Genomic DNA, 14,339 nt, shown 5'->3' with positions numbered 1-14,339 from the left:
CCCGGGCAGGGCCCCTGCTGGGCTGGGGCAGCCAGGAACCCAAAGCAACTCCTTAAGGAAAGTGAGGAAAGCCTCAAGAAGAGCGAGGGGGGTGGAGAGTGCAGAGGCAGGAGCTGAACGGAGAGCTGGGTCAGAACCTGGTGTTTGTTAGAAGGGGATGGATGGGAAGGGAGAGCTGGCAAACACAGCCAAGGGAAACGGCTCTAAAATGAGAGAGCAAAACTCAGTCATGCCAAAACCCCCAATCCTGCCAGGATTAGGAAGTACTGGGTAGTGAGAGCATTTTTCCTGGGATCCTGTCAGCACCCCCAGCTGTCCCCGGTGATGTCAGTGCAGGAATTCTGACAGCACAGTCAGCCAACCACTGAAAACTGGTCAGGGCCTTTCCAAGCACAGGCAGAGGCATCCCGTGCCGTCAGTGCTTCCCCCCAGCCTGGAGCAGGCAGAGGTGCCTTTCCCACAGGTAACTGCAGTTCATTCCAATGTAAGGCAGTCTGCACAGCAGAGTGAGCCTCAGGAATGCTCACCGTGTGAATCTGCCTTTCAGTGGCACTGTAGCTGTCATCTTCCCTCTTTTTCAGGTCGTTCTGAAAGTGATGCCTTCCTATTCAGGCTAAATCAAATATTTATCAATGCTGCAGCATCCGGCACTGCTGGGTTGCGTCAGCACTTTCTCCCTAAAATGCCTTTTTTGGGATCTCCTGGCTCTCTCCAGATCCTGCCTCTCCAGCTGCCATTTCCTGCTTCGGCTTCAGAGCAAATGTGGGGTGGGCAAAATGTGAGCATCAAACACAAGGGAAGGATGGAAAAGCTTGGTCCCTGTGATGGAAAATTCCTTGTTGTTATGGCATGGACCGCCCGGGACACCAGACAGCCGGGGTGGATGCGAAAACACAGAGGGTTTGGGCTGGATTAGGGAGACACGGGGACAGGACAGTCCTGGGCATGGACATGAGTCCCTGTGCCAGGAGGCACTTGGATTTCAGGATAAAATCCTGAATAGATCTGAGCTGAACTGACTCAGGCCGAGAGAAACCCATTTCCACGCTGCCAAATCATCGTGATAATAATAACAGCAAAAAAAGAGAAACCTTCCTCCCTGCTGGCTGTGCGCTGCCCTGGGACAATGTTTGCTTTCTTTGAGCCTCTCCCGCTCTCTTGGCACGGGCTGGGAACATCTGTGCTGTGGAGTGGAAACGTGCTTTCAACAGCCCCGTCCTGCTCCCGGCCTGGGGGCAGCTGGGGGAGCCCGGGTGGGGCTGGGAGAGGGGCCTGGGCTGGCACTGCCCCCTCCCTGCCCCTCCCTGCCCCCTCCCTGCCTGCAGCAGGTTTTGGGCTCAAGGCAGAGAAATCTCCCCCCTTGGAACCCCCCCTCCTCAGCCTGTGCAGCTCGGATTGAATTATAGATAGCAGAGTGAGTTATTTAGTGCCCCATGAAAGATGCATGGGGCCTGCCTTTTTTGGGAGTCTCTTTGAGGGGGGACAGCACCGAGGCAGGGAAATTCTGCTCTTGCAGGGCTCAGGCTGGTGAACAGAGCTGGCCACGCTCCGTCGGTTTGGAATGGGAGAGAGGCAGATAAACCCGGGCTGCAGGAGCTCCTGCACTCTGCTCGCAGCAATTGGGATAACCCCGGGCTGCAGGAGCTCCTGCACTCTGCTCACAGCAATTGGGATAACCCCGGGCTGCAGGAGCTCCTGCGCTCTGCTCACACCTTTAAATGCCTGTCCCCACTGCCTCCCAGAACTGTCAGAGCAGGTGTAGAGAAAAATCATCTCCATTAACTAAAACATCTGAGATCCTTGGCATTAAGGGCTGCAGCGTTCTGCTGCATTTTAATTGATGACAGAATTCTCCCAGGTCTCCGGTGCCTGAAGAAAAACCCTTCACGTGCAGTTCCCAGTGCTGCCTGCACAAACAGCACCTGAGAGCTGTTGCTTTCAATCCCAAATGTGATACTGGGCTAGGAATAAGCACTTGTGGAATCAGGCCTGTGTGCCAGGCTGGAAACACCCAGGCACTTCCAGCAGTGGCTGCACTCTCCAGAACCAGCTCCCTGACAGAGATTTAAATTGGACACTGCAAAAGGAGCAGCCCCAGCATCCCTGAGTTCCTTTCAGAACGTGGGGTTAAAAGCTTGGCTCCATGAGCTTCCCAGCAAATGCCACGAGTTGGAGCTGAATTTTTCCTTAATCAGGAGCAGACAAATTAAAATAAACACAGAAGACTGAATTTACACAACAAGTCATTCATTAAAGGCAGGGCAGAGGGGGGAGGGAAGAGGGACAGTGAAAGCAGAGAGCCTCCAAAAGGGAGCAGATCTGCGCCAGGCTGTGCCAGGAGCCTCGGGGAAAGGTGGCAGCGACAACGTGGAAGTGTTGGAACAACAGCCAAGGTGATTCTCAGAAGTGGGGAATCCCTCACGCCAGTCTGAAAGGAACAGCAAACCCCTGCTCCCCCTGAACAAGTCAGACCCATTTGTTCAGTGCTGTGGGGGCTGTTGGGGGGATCTGGTAAATCCATGACAGGAAATACAAAAATAGAGTCCCCTCCTATTGTAAAAATGCTTTAAAGTTACCTGAGCTGTAGGGAAGAGGATCACCTGAGAGGCTGAGGAAGCAGCAGCCCCACAGCTCCTGCTCCAGCTGCTTCTGCAGATCTGGGGAATTCCAGACCAGGCTGGTAGCACCTGGAACCTGAGAATCCCGGCATGGTTTGGGTTGGAAATCACCTTAAAGCCCATCCAGAGCCACCCCTGCCATGGGCAGGGACACCTTGCAGTGTCCCAGGCTGCTTCAAGCCCTGTCCAGCCTGGCCTGGGACATTTACAGGGATGGAGAGTCCACGGCCTCTCTGTTCCAGGGCCTCACCAGCCCTGCAGTGAGCATTGCCCCTTGTCCCTGCAGGAACTGCCTCTGCAGCCTGCCAGGATCCTGGAGGAGGGCCCTTGGACACAGCCCTGGAGCACAGGAGAGCACGGCAGGGCTAAGAGCTAACCCAGGAGCAGGGCAGGGGGAGGACTGCTCCCTGTGTTCCCAGTGTCCCCTGCATTCCTCTGTTCGCTGTGTCCCCAGTGTTCCCAGTGTTCCCTGTGTCCCTTGTGTTCCATATTCCCTATGTTCCTTCCGTTCCCTGCATTCCCTGTGTCCCCTCTGTTCCCTGTGCCCCTTATGTCCCTTGTGTTCCTTGTGTCCCCTCTGTCCCCTGTGTCCCCTCTGTCCCTGTGTCCCCTCTGTCCCTCTGTCCCTCTGTCCCTGTGTCCTCTCTATCCCCTGTGTCCCCTCTCTTTCCCGAGTGCCTCCTGGAGCCCCTCCAGGCCCTGGCAGGGGCTCTGAGCTCTCCCTGGGGTCTCCTCTCCTCCAGGTGAGCCCCTGAGCTGTCCCAGCCCGGTCCCCCAGAGCTCCCCAGGGTTTGATTTCCACTTTAACCCCATAATTGTTCTCCTGTCCTGCCCAGCTCTGCTCTGGATCCCCCCGAGTAAAGGGAGATCTTGGGGCTGCTCTCATTGCCCCAGCAGCCCCACCAGTGCTCTGTCTGCTGCCAGACCTCTCGTGGATGAAACCCAGGGGCTGTGTAGGAGGTTAAAAATATCTCCATTCATTATTTACTCCTTGCAGCAAGAACCCGCTGCTTTGAAGTGTGATGATAAATACAAACACCATCAGAAACCCTGCCTGCCCACCCCTTCCCCTGCAGGAATATTTGCTCTTTGTCCTGCTCTGATCTCCTGTGAACTCTTCCAGCTCACCTCCTTCAAATGTATATTTTCATCTTCTTTCAGTGCAAATCAAGCCTTTGGAAATGCATTTCCAGTGGTGCATCCCCGTTTGCCTCGGCAGCCTTGGAGCCGCTCGGCTGTGACGGGGATCAAAACCAATTTTGTTGTTTATCCCAGTATTCACAGAGCTCCCAGAAATGCACGTACAGATAATTCCACGTAGGTGGAAAACAAGGAGCATCATCATCACCCACTGAAGTGCTCTGCCACTCCTTCTCAAAACAGAAACAAAGGAATCTTCAGATCAGCCCGAGGGAAGAAACACGTTCTGTATCTGAAAGCAGAGTTCCTTTAAGGTTGACCCGACTTATTTTCAATAAACATCTTTGCCTCCCCCAGCAGATCTAAACCCTTTCTTCAGAGATAAACTCCCCGTGGGGGGCTGTGGATTCCAGGTTTGGAGTTTCACGGGAAGCCAGGGGCTCGTAATTCCCAGTGTGAGCAAGGTTTTAGGGATAAAGAGTGATGTTTGCCCACTACAACACATCCTTGGAACGCCCCAGCCCTGGCAGGTTGGACACTGGGGCTGGAGCAGCCTGGGGCAGGGGGAGGTGTCCCTGCCATGGCAGGGGTGGCACTGCGTGGGCTTTAAGGTCCCCTCCAGCCCAAACCATTCTGGGATTGTGTTTTTCAGATAAATTGCAATAAAGTGCTGAAAACAATCCCCCAGGGAGGGAGGGACAGTCCCGGGGGCTGCATGGCCCAGCTCCCCTCCAGAGGGGAATTCCCTCTGGGACGGGCAGTGCCCATCCCAGACCCCTCGGGAGCAGCAGACCCTGCTGAGCCCGGGGCAGCTCTGCTCTGCAGGGCACCGCAGGGGCATTTTACACACCCAGTCCCTGCTGCATTTCCCAGGAAAAGCCCAGAGATGCCTTGTGGAATCCCCCAGCTCTGCAGGGGGGAAATAAAACCAACCCTTGGCCCGGGGTTAGCAATTCCAGGGGCTAAATTGTGTGGAAACAAGGATGGAAACACGTTTGTTTGGATAAACGTGGGTTCGACTGGAAGAAAACATCTGCAAAACCCGTCCTGTGGCACTGCAGGCTCGGCTCCAGCTGGAAATCTCTGCCACGGGACACTAAATGTGGCTCCACAAGGAGCTGGGGACAGTGTGGTGACAAGGAATTGCTGGGGTGTGCAGCAGGTGAGTGGGAGGGGAATCACTGCACCGAGCTGGGAGAGGGAAAGGGGAAGGATGGAAATGGATCCGACAGTGGTGGGAGACAAAAACGGACCGGGACCTTCTCCAAGAACACGTGGGGCACGTGGGTTTCCCATTTCAAGGCTCTGGAAGCTGCATTTGGTGAGAGCGAGGGAAGAGGGCAGGGAGGAAGGAAGGGAGAGGAGAAGGAGGAAAGGAGAGCGTTTGTGCACTCCGGAATGCTGGCTTTGGGCAGAAATGTCTGCTGCGGGCAGCAGCAGGAGGAGGAGGAGGCTGGAGGCAGCTCCTGTCACTCCCACCCCACGCCTCTCCCGTTCTCCCCCTTCACCCCAAACCATCCCTGGACGTTTCTGTCCCGAGACAGCCCCGTGGGGTGGCGCGGGGATGTGGGGACACTGTGAGCCGTGCCTGTTACAGCGCAGTGCACAGGAGCGCAGGACCTGGCGCTGCCCCCTCGTGCGGAGGGTGGGCATTGCCCAGCCCGGCCCTCCGGAGGAGCCGGGCATCCGCAGCCCCCAGATCTCCCGGGAAATCAGCTCTGCCCGTCACACAATGTGCTTTTTGTAGCGATCTGTGGTACCAGCCACTGGCCAATCGTCCCTCACCTCGGGGGGGCAGGGGATGACCCAGCCCTGCAGGGTGGGATTGTCCCTTGGTTAATGCCCCTGGGCTGCTCTTTTTGTGCCAACCCCGGCAGTGTCCCAAAGGAGCAGAGAGCCAGGAGGGTCCCTGTGCTGCTCTGAGACTCTTTTGTGGGGACGAGGAGCAGAAATGCCCCAAAGGGATGAGCTGGTGGAGCAGGGGCACACAGGGACTGAAGATTCCTTGGATTTCAGTAAAGACCTGTGGCCAAGGGAAATGGGCAGGGGTGGCAGGGCTGGGCTGCCCTGGGGCTCTGGGGTGAGGGGCTGAGGTGCTGGGGGGACACAGGGTGAGGGGTTGGGGTGCTGACCCTCTGCAGGGAAGTGCGAGCAGGTCCCAGATCTCTTTGTACCCCATCACACGTCCCCTCCACCTCCCGGCCCCGCTCCTCCCCCACCGTGTCTTTGTGCTGGACTTTTTTGGAATTCTCCAAGAGCTCAGAACTTTATTCAGCAATGGAATAAGGGGAGAGAAGAAAGGATCCCTTTCAGGGTCCCTTTCAGCACGGCAAAGGCTCAGCAGAGCTCGGGCACCCCCTAAACACCAGGCAGGGCTTTACCAATTCCAGCCAGGGACAAGAGGAGTCTCTGCCGGTGCTGGTGGATCCTGGGCAGTGCTGGATGCCCACAGAGGCTGCAGAACTCCCTGGTGGCCTGGAGGGCTGTGCTGGGCTTGGGGCTGGGGGAAGAGGATCTGGGAGCATTTCTGCTGAGCTCTGGAGCTTGGTGTTGGAGCCTGGCCTCAGAATTCCCACGAAATCTGCCCGTGCTGTCCCAGTTTGCTGAGCCCCACGCTGCAGACAGGCCAGGGAGGTGTGAGAAACTCCAGCCGGGCTGCCCTCCCCTCCAGCACCCCAAACTGGGCCAGACTGGGTGGAGTGGGCCGGGTCTAAACTGTGGGAGGGGACCTTGGATGTCCCCAGGGGCAGGGCCCGCAGTCCTGGTCCTGGCACTGCCTCGGCCTCTCTCCACAGCACCACGAGGCCGATCTGGTCCGGTCTGATCCCATCTGATCTGGTCTGATGTGATCTGATCTGCTCTGCTCTGATCCACTCTGGTCATCACTCTGCTGTGATCCAGTCTGTTCTGCCGCGGTCTGCCCCGGTCTGGTCCGGTCTGATCCAGGCTGTTCTGATCCAGTCTGTTCTGATCCAGTCTGTTCTGATCCAGTCTGTTCTGATCCCGTCTGTTCTGATCCCGTCTGTTCTGATCCAGTTTGTTCTGATCCCGTCTGTTCTGATCCCGTCTGTTCTGATCCAGTCTGTTCTGATCCCGTCTGTTCTGATCCAGTCTGTTCTGATCCAGTCTGTTCTGCCCCGCTCTGCCGTGCCCTCTCTGCCGCTCCGGGGCCGCAGCCCGGCCGGGGGTCCCCGTGCCCGGGCCCGGGGGGCACAGGGGGTGTCCCCGGGGCGGCTAGGCGCTCTGGAAGCCCCACACCTCCAGGAGCTGCACCTGGAAGTTCTCCCGGCAGAGCGGGGGGTTGCCGAAGGTCTCGCAGCGCTCCGTGTGTCCCCGCAGCAGGCTGGCGTCCAGGGACAGCGCCTGGCCGCCCCCTCCACCTGCGGGAGCAGCGCAGGCTCGGCCGCGCTCCCGGCCGTGCCAGCCCGGCCCGGGCCCCGCGGGGCGAGGGAGGGCGGCCAGGGGCGCCCCGGGCCCGGGCAGCGACCCCCGGCAGGGCTGGGCTCGGGGGTCCCCTGGGGCTCCGGGAGGAGCCCCCCGGGCTGGGCAAGGGGAGCTGCCCTCGCCTGCCCGGCCTGGAACCTGATATCCCCGGGGAGCTGCTGGGAGCCGGCAGGGACCCCCTTATCGATAGGGACCCCCTTATCAATGGGATCCCCCCTTATCAATGGGACCCCCTTATCGATAGGGACCCCTCTTATCAATGGGGACCCCCTTATCGATAGGGACCCCTCTTATCAATGGGGACCCCCTTATCAATGGGATCCCCCCTTATCAATGGGGACCCCCTTATTGATAGGGACCCCCCTTATTAATGGGGACCCCCCTTATCAATAGAGATTCCCCCCTTATCAATAGGGACCCCCCCTTATCAATAGGGATCCCCCTTATCAATAGAGACCCCCTTAGCAATAGGGATCCCTGCTACTGATATCAATCCCCCCGTGCCGATATCGATCCCCCCCTTACCAATATCGATCCCCTGTGCCGATATCGATCCCCCCCCGTTCCCATATCGATCCCCCTTGCCGATATCGATCCCCCCCCGTTCCCATATCGATCCCCATTGCCGATATCAATCCCCCCGTGCCGATATCGATCCCCATGCCGATATCGATCCCCCTTACCGATGACGATGCCGTCCCGGGAGCCGGACATGAACATGGAGGCCGTTCTGGAGGGCAGCAGGAAGTGCCTGATGGCCAGGAACGGGGACAGGCGGCCTCTGCTCGGCGGCGAGGGCACGGCCAGGCGCTGGGGGCTGCGGCTGCCTGGGGAGGAGCCGGGCGGGGGCTCGGCAGCGGGGGAAGGCGAGCGCTGCCGGCAGCGCGGCACGGCCTTGGCCAGCTCCGGCTGCCGGATGAGCACCCACTCGTACCTCTCTGCCTCGGGGCGCACCTGGCAGCGGGCACCCCTGTGAGCCGGGCACCGCGCCCGCCGGGCGAGGCGCTGCTGCTGCGGCAGGGCTGGGGCAGGGCCGGGCTGTCCCGGCAGGGACACGGAGGGACAGAGCCAGACACACACCGCGACTTACAGTGAACACAAAGCACTCCCCCGTCCCGAAAAAGGCCGGCGTGGCTCCGCTCTTCTTCCTCTCGGCCCAGTCGGAGGAGAGGAAGGCCCCACACACCTGGGGAGAGAGCACAGGGAGCTCAGGGCATGGATCAGCCTCGCCGTGGCCTCTCTGCCCCTCGGCCTCTCCTCCTGTTCCCAGCACCCCAGCTGAGCTGTGTCCTGCTGCCCGAGGTGCAGTTTGTTCTGCCCGGGAGCTGGGACAGAGCCAGGCGGGGCAGGACAAGGAGCACCCGGCCCGTGGGGGCTGCCAGAGGTGCCAGTGGGGTCACCCAGCCTGTGCCCAGCCCCAGGACAGGGAGCACCCGGCCCCTGGGGGCTGCCAGAGGTGCCAGTGGGGTCACCCAGCCTGTGCCCAGCCCCAGGACAGGGAGCACCCGGCCCGTGGGGGCTGCCAGAGGTGCCAGTGGGGTCACCCAGCCTGTGCCCGTCCCCAGGACAGGGAGCACCCGGCCCCTGGGGGCTGCCAGAGGTGCCAGTGGGGTCACCCAGCCTGTGCCCAGCCCCAGGACAGGGAGCACCCGGCCCCTGGGGGCTGCCAGAGGTGCCAGTGGGGTCACCCAGCCTGTGCCCAGCCCCAGGACAGGGAGCACCCGGCCCCTGGGGGCTGCCAGAGGTGCCAGTGGGGTCACCCAGCCTGTGCCCAGCCCCAGCCCTGCCCGGGACACGCTCACCTCCCCCTCGGTGGTTTTGATGAGCAGCACCGTGGGTTCGTAGCCCTCACAGCACGTGTAGAACCTGCAGAGATGGACAGGGTGGGCTCGGGGGCAGCTGCAGCCCTGGGCAGGCTGTGCTGGCTGTCCCTGGTGGCTCACAGCGTGCCTGGCACAGTGTGGCACACGGGACATCCCTGCCTGGCACACCCACAGGGCTCCCTGTGCCCCGGGCAGTGCCCAGCTGTTGGTGGCCACCTGGGCCAGCCTCTGTCCCCACCCTGAGCGCACTCAGGAGCCCCAGCCGAGCCCGGGAGGGTCCCCAGCAGCCCCAGAGGTGGCCCCGGTCACTCGTGCTGCTCCTCTCTCCAGCACCGAGCCCTGCCCAGGTCCCCCCGGGGCAGGGCAGGCGTCACCTCTGCAGGCTGCAGCCGTCCTCGGAGGTGGAGAAGAGCAGCAGCGGGGGGAAGAGCGAGAAGCGCTCGGGGATCCAGGACCAGACGAGGCGCATCTCCTGCGCCGTGACAGTGCTGGAGCTGAACTTCTGCATGTCCACGGCCAGGGGGAAGGACGGCCTGCAGGGGAGGGGCATCAGCCGGGCTGGGCCTTTTGTGCTTTTTGGGGCACAGCCGTGTTCCCTGACAGGGTCCCCAGGGCTGCGAGGGCCCAGCACAGCCACAGCTGGGAGGTTCCTGCAGCTCCCCCAGGGGTTCCCCACAGGAGCTCCCGTTTTGCCAGCTCAGCCCCAGGGCTGGGAAGGGCAGAGCTCTCTCACCTTCTCTGCACCACGGTGATGCCCCTCTCCATCAAGGCCTTCCTGTTGGCCATGTGGAGCAGCCAGATCTCCTTGCGGGAGAAGAGGCGGATGCCAAAGGCTCTCTCCAGGAGCTTGTCCACGGTCACGTGCTCGGCGATGTTCCTGGCGAAAGCCTGCAGCTCCGCCTTGACGTCGCAGCCCTGCGGCGCGGCCGGGCCGGCCGAGAGCCTGAACTGCTTCAGCAGGGCCAGGGCGATGCGGTACAGCACCTTCTGGCCCTCCAGCAGGAACACGTCCAGCACGCGCGCGGCGTAGGCGAAGGGCAGCCCGGGGAAGAGCCACGACAGCCACTCCGAGTAGACCTCGAGGACGTTGTCGGCGGCGCCGGCGATGAGCTTGTGCGCCGCCGGGCAGTGCTTGCTGGCCAGGTCCCCGAAGGTCATGCAGGAGGCCTGGTGGGCCAGGAAGGACTGGTCGATGTAGGCGGCGTGGGGCGCGTTGCTGGCGATGAGGCGCGAGAGGCTCTCGAAGCACTGGGCCTCGTCCTCGCTGTAGTGCAGCAGCAGCGCCGCCAGCGCCGGCAGCAGCGGGCTGTGCGTGATGTCGGGGAACAGGGCGCCCACGCACACCAGGATCTTCCTCAGGGCCGTGACCCCGCGCGGGCTGAGGCAGTAGGTGGGCACGGGGCAGCCCTCCAGGAACTCGGGCAGGGGGTGCGAGCTCACGCCGGGGGTCCCGAAGAGCCGGCCGGCCACGTCCCGGTACACGAGCGCGTCGGGGGTGACGAGGCGGCAGGAGACCCGCTGGATGAGCCGCGGGTAGAGCCGGGCCCGGCCCGCGTGGCTCCCGGCCCAGCAGCCCTCCCTGGCCAGCCGCTTCAGCTCCTTCGGGGGCCGGCCCAGCACGTCCCGCGGGATCTGCGCCGGCCCCTGCGGCTCCGGCATCTTGGCCCAGTCCACGAAGGGCCCGCGGCCCCGGCACGGGGAGGTGTCGATGTCCCAGGTGTCAGCCTCGGACGTGACCACGATGGTGACCGGGGATGAGCCGAGCACCTCTGCGGGACAGAGAGCTTTTACTGATCGCCTCTCGCCGCCCCGCCAGCAGCGTTCCGCCCTGGCCCGGGGCGCTCTGAGGTCTCACAGCCGCGTCCTGCGTTTCTTTGCTCTCCCCGCAAAGGGAAGCGTTTCGGGCTTTGCCCTCTCCCGCTGCCATCAGCTCCGGGCCCCGCAGAAGTGGGGGGCCAGGTCCCGGCTGGTGTCAGGGCTGCTCCTCACACCGTGAGGGGCTTTTCGGCCCTCGCAAAGCTCCAGCCCGAGGCAGGGCTCGGGCAGCGCCGGCCGGCGCTGGGAAGAGCAGGGGCTGAGCTCCGCCTAGAGAGACGGGAGCGGCATTTCCCCGGGGCTGCGGAGAGCTGGAGCGAGCCCTGCCCGGGGCTGGCAGCTGTTCCCGCCTGGGTGAGCCCTGCTGGGCGCTCGTCATCCCCCGGGGATAGCGCCAATTAGCACTCATTAACTCTCGGTTGTTTGCATCGTGCCCGTGCCCAGCTGCCGGGGGTCAGGGCTGGATTCGCACTGGCCAAGGGGACACGGGGGACAGCCCGTGGTGGCCCATCGGGAGGGTCCTGACGCCCGGCTCTGGCTCTCCGGCTCAGTCTGGCGCTTGCCCAGGGCCAGCAGGAGCAGCGGCTCGGGCTCAGCCCGCTCAGGGCAGGAGCTGCTGCACCCGGAGCCGCTCGGGCCGGCTCCTGTCCCGGCCACAGCCTGGCCCAGCACAGTCACGGGGCTCCTGGCCCCAGAAACCGGGCTGAGACAGCACCGGGGCTCGCAGGGGCTGTTTGCTCCCCGAATTCACCTCGTCCCTCCCGGGGCGCTGCCCTGCCCGGGCACCGAGGAGCAGCAGCCGAGCCCCCAGCGCGGAGCCCCGGCGCCGGGGGCTGCCCGGCGGCTCCGGCTCTGCCCGCCCGGGCCAGCCGGGGGCTGGGGCAGGAACGCGGCTGTGCCGCAGCCCCCGCGGCCCGGCCCGGCGGGTCCCGCCCGGGCACTCACCTGGCCCGGTGCCCGCGTCCTCGCCCGCCGCCGGCTCGGCCATGGGCACGGCCCCGGGCAGCGGCAGGCCGAGCCCGCCTGCAGCGTGTGCCCGCTCGGCCGCCGCGGCTCCGCTCTGCCCCGCACCCGCCGCGCTTTAAGGGGCGGCCGCCCGCGGCCCCGCTGTGTTTGGGGTAAACACAGCGAGGGTGGAGCAGCTCCGCGCCCGCATCGCCCCTGCCCTGCCCGGCCGGGGGCTGTGATCGCCCCGTGGGCCGCGACAGCATCGAGCAGCGGCGCGGGCAGGGAACAGCCCTTTATTCCCGAGGATAACCTCCGTGCTCCCGCTCGGGCCGCGGCTCCAGCGGTCCCGGCGCGCCCCGGGACGTGGCCGGTCCCGATCGGTTCCAGCCCAGAACGCGCTGCGGAGCCGCGGAACGAGCGCTGTGCTCACGGGCAGGAGGGTGGGCTGCAGGAAAAGCGGCCCCAGCAGCCGGGAGAGGCTCCCGGGACACCGCCCCGAGCTCTGGGCTCGGGCTGCGCTCAGCGGGCACTTTTATAGGCACCCGAACCTTTGAAAGGATGTTTATTAGCCTTTAAAATCGGGTTGTTTCTGGTGTGATAAGAGCAGCTGCAGGCTGTTCCTGACCAGGTCCCTGAGCATCCTCTGGCCCCGCGGCACCTCCCGAGCACCGCTCCCTGCCTGAGGAGCCTCTCCTCTCCCTCCCCTTCTCCGCGCTGTGCCGAATCCCTCGGGAGCAGCTCGGCTGTCCCGTCACCGTCCCTTTGCCCCTGACGAGAGGGCAGTGGGGGCGAGGGCCAGCAAAGGGCGAGGGGGTCTCGCAGCGGGAGTTATCCTTATCCTCATCTCCTGCTCCGGAGCCTGTCCGGGCCTGACGGGCGGCTCTGCTCCACAGGCTGCTCCCACAGGGGCAGTGCCGGCCCCAGCCCCGCTCCCGGGCCCGGGGGTCCCCTCAGAGCACCCCGCGCTGCTCCCCGGTGCCAAGGGGCCGCTCGTTCCCTCTGCAGCCCCGGCCCTGCCCAGCTCCGGCTCCCGCTGCCTTCCCCGGACCCTGCCGGCCGCCTTGTCCTCATTTGCCTTCCCCAGGACAGCCGCCTCTGCCAGCCCCCCGCAGCTCCGACACCTCCGGCAGCCGCTCCGGAGACGGAGATGGAAGTGAATTAGGGACAGGGCGAAAGGAAATGTCGCTTCATGCGTTTTTAATGGCGAAATATGAAATATGTAGAGGCCGCGGGGCTCGGGCTGAGCACGCAGCCCCAGGCCATGAATGTTGGATGGCCGCGGCTGCGGGAGCATCTCCGGCCGTGCGGAGAGCCGGGCCGGGGGACAGAGCCCACCCGGCGCTGCGGGGCCAGGGGGGCTCAGAGCCCCCCAGGGCACTGCTGGCCCTGCGTGCCCCTGGGCAGAGCGGGACGTGTCCCCAGCCCTGCCCGGAGTGTCCCCAGCCCTGCCCGGCCTGCGGGACAGCGGACAGGAACTGAGGGTCCTGGGGGGCTCATTCCCGGGGGCATCGCGGGAGCAGAGCGGGACCAGGACCGTGCTGAGGAGATGCGCTCGTTTCGTTATCAACATCGTTATCAGCATTGTTGTCATTCTGCCCCGGGCACGGAGGGGGTTCAGCGGGATTTGGGGATGGGGTTTTGGATTGGGGGGGGGGATCTCAGGAACCCCAAATGAGTGGGATTTGAGCAGTATTTCTCTGGCTTTGGAGCGTTTGGAGGTGCAGATTAAATTCCTGCTTTCAGGATGGTGAAGTATCAGAATTGCACAGATACACCTCAAATAAAAAGACCAATAAAAAGATTGCTGCTCAATCTGTCTGTGTTTATAGGGGGCAAAGTTCTCTCCTGCCAGCAGTGCCAGCTCTGAGGAGCCCAGGCCCCAGGGAGACGTGGGGCTGGTGCTGTTTGGAGCCTTTCTGGGGCTTGTGTTTTATGGAAACATTGCACGGGTGGCTGACTGCTCCATAAAATCATTTGTTCCATGCCCTGTGTTTTCCAGCTTGCTTTAATCCATTATCAGGTAGAGGGGAATATTTGGCAGTGTTTGATTCTACTCTAAACAAGGTTCCAGCAAGGAGAGAGGTGTTTCCATAACAGAAATGCCTGTTGAGAAACCCACGGCTGAGCAGTCGCGTGTCCTGTGCCTGCTGAGTGCTGTAATGCAGGGAAATGTCTTTGTGCAGTGCTGGCCTTTGAGGGAGAATGTAAACAGGGTTTCATTTCTGTAGTATTTTGCAATTAGCACGGCTGACAAACTTCTTGCTTGTTGCTGAGCCAAAAATAGAGCACAAAGTCTAAAATAGAACAAAAAACCTGTAGGGTAAGATTAGAATCCAGCACTGTGAACTCTGCCCCGTTGAGCTGATCTTAAAGCTTCCACTGGATTCTTTTTTTTTGTCTGGAATGGAAATGAACTCTTTTGTTCTCACCCCGCAGTGGGAGCCAGCAGTGCTCAGTGACTTTCTTGGCTGTGTCCCCTTTGTGCTGTTCTGGGTCAGTTCAATGCAGAGTTCTCCACGTTTTTGGGATTGGTGAGCGCCCCACAGGTGCT

At 62.4% G+C, this 14,339-nt stretch overlaps 1 protein-coding gene across 3 annotated transcripts; it reads right to left on the bottom strand.

Moving 5' to 3' along the window:
- Positions 1 to 6,140: 6,140 nt before the first annotated feature.
- LOC135284297 (TBC1 domain family member 24-like) lies at positions 6,141 to 12,397 on the bottom strand. Of its 3 annotated transcripts, none has more exons than XM_064395703.1 (7): positions 11,786 to 12,397; positions 9,759 to 10,794; positions 9,400 to 9,558; positions 9,005 to 9,068; positions 8,293 to 8,388; positions 7,886 to 8,111; positions 6,151 to 7,138 (listed from the first exon to the last, which is right to left on the bottom strand). In XM_064395703.1, exons 1-7 carry the CDS (start codon positions 11,826 to 11,828, stop codon positions 6,993 to 6,995), a joined length of 1,770 nt encoding a protein of 589 aa, XP_064251773.1. In that variant the 5' UTR covers positions 11,829 to 12,397; the 3' UTR covers positions 6,151 to 6,992. The 3 variants fall into 3 exon arrangements, with proteins under 3 accessions (XP_064251774.1, XP_064251773.1, XP_064251772.1); XM_064395702.1 differs by having other exon boundaries at positions 6,153 to 7,138; positions 7,886 to 8,156; XM_064395704.1 differs by lacking the exon at positions 9,400 to 9,558 and having other exon boundaries at positions 6,141 to 7,138; positions 7,886 to 8,156.
- Positions 12,398 to 14,339: the final 1,942 nt, after the last annotated feature.

Source organism: Passer domesticus, chromosome 20 (genome assembly GCF_036417665.1).
Source record: "Passer domesticus isolate bPasDom1 chromosome 20, bPasDom1.hap1, whole genome shotgun sequence".
In the NCBI taxonomy this organism is placed as follows: domain Eukaryota; kingdom Metazoa; phylum Chordata; class Aves; order Passeriformes; family Passeridae; genus Passer; species Passer domesticus.
Note: the sequence above shows the minus strand (reverse complement) of the source record. Positions and strands in the feature narration are given on the sequence as shown.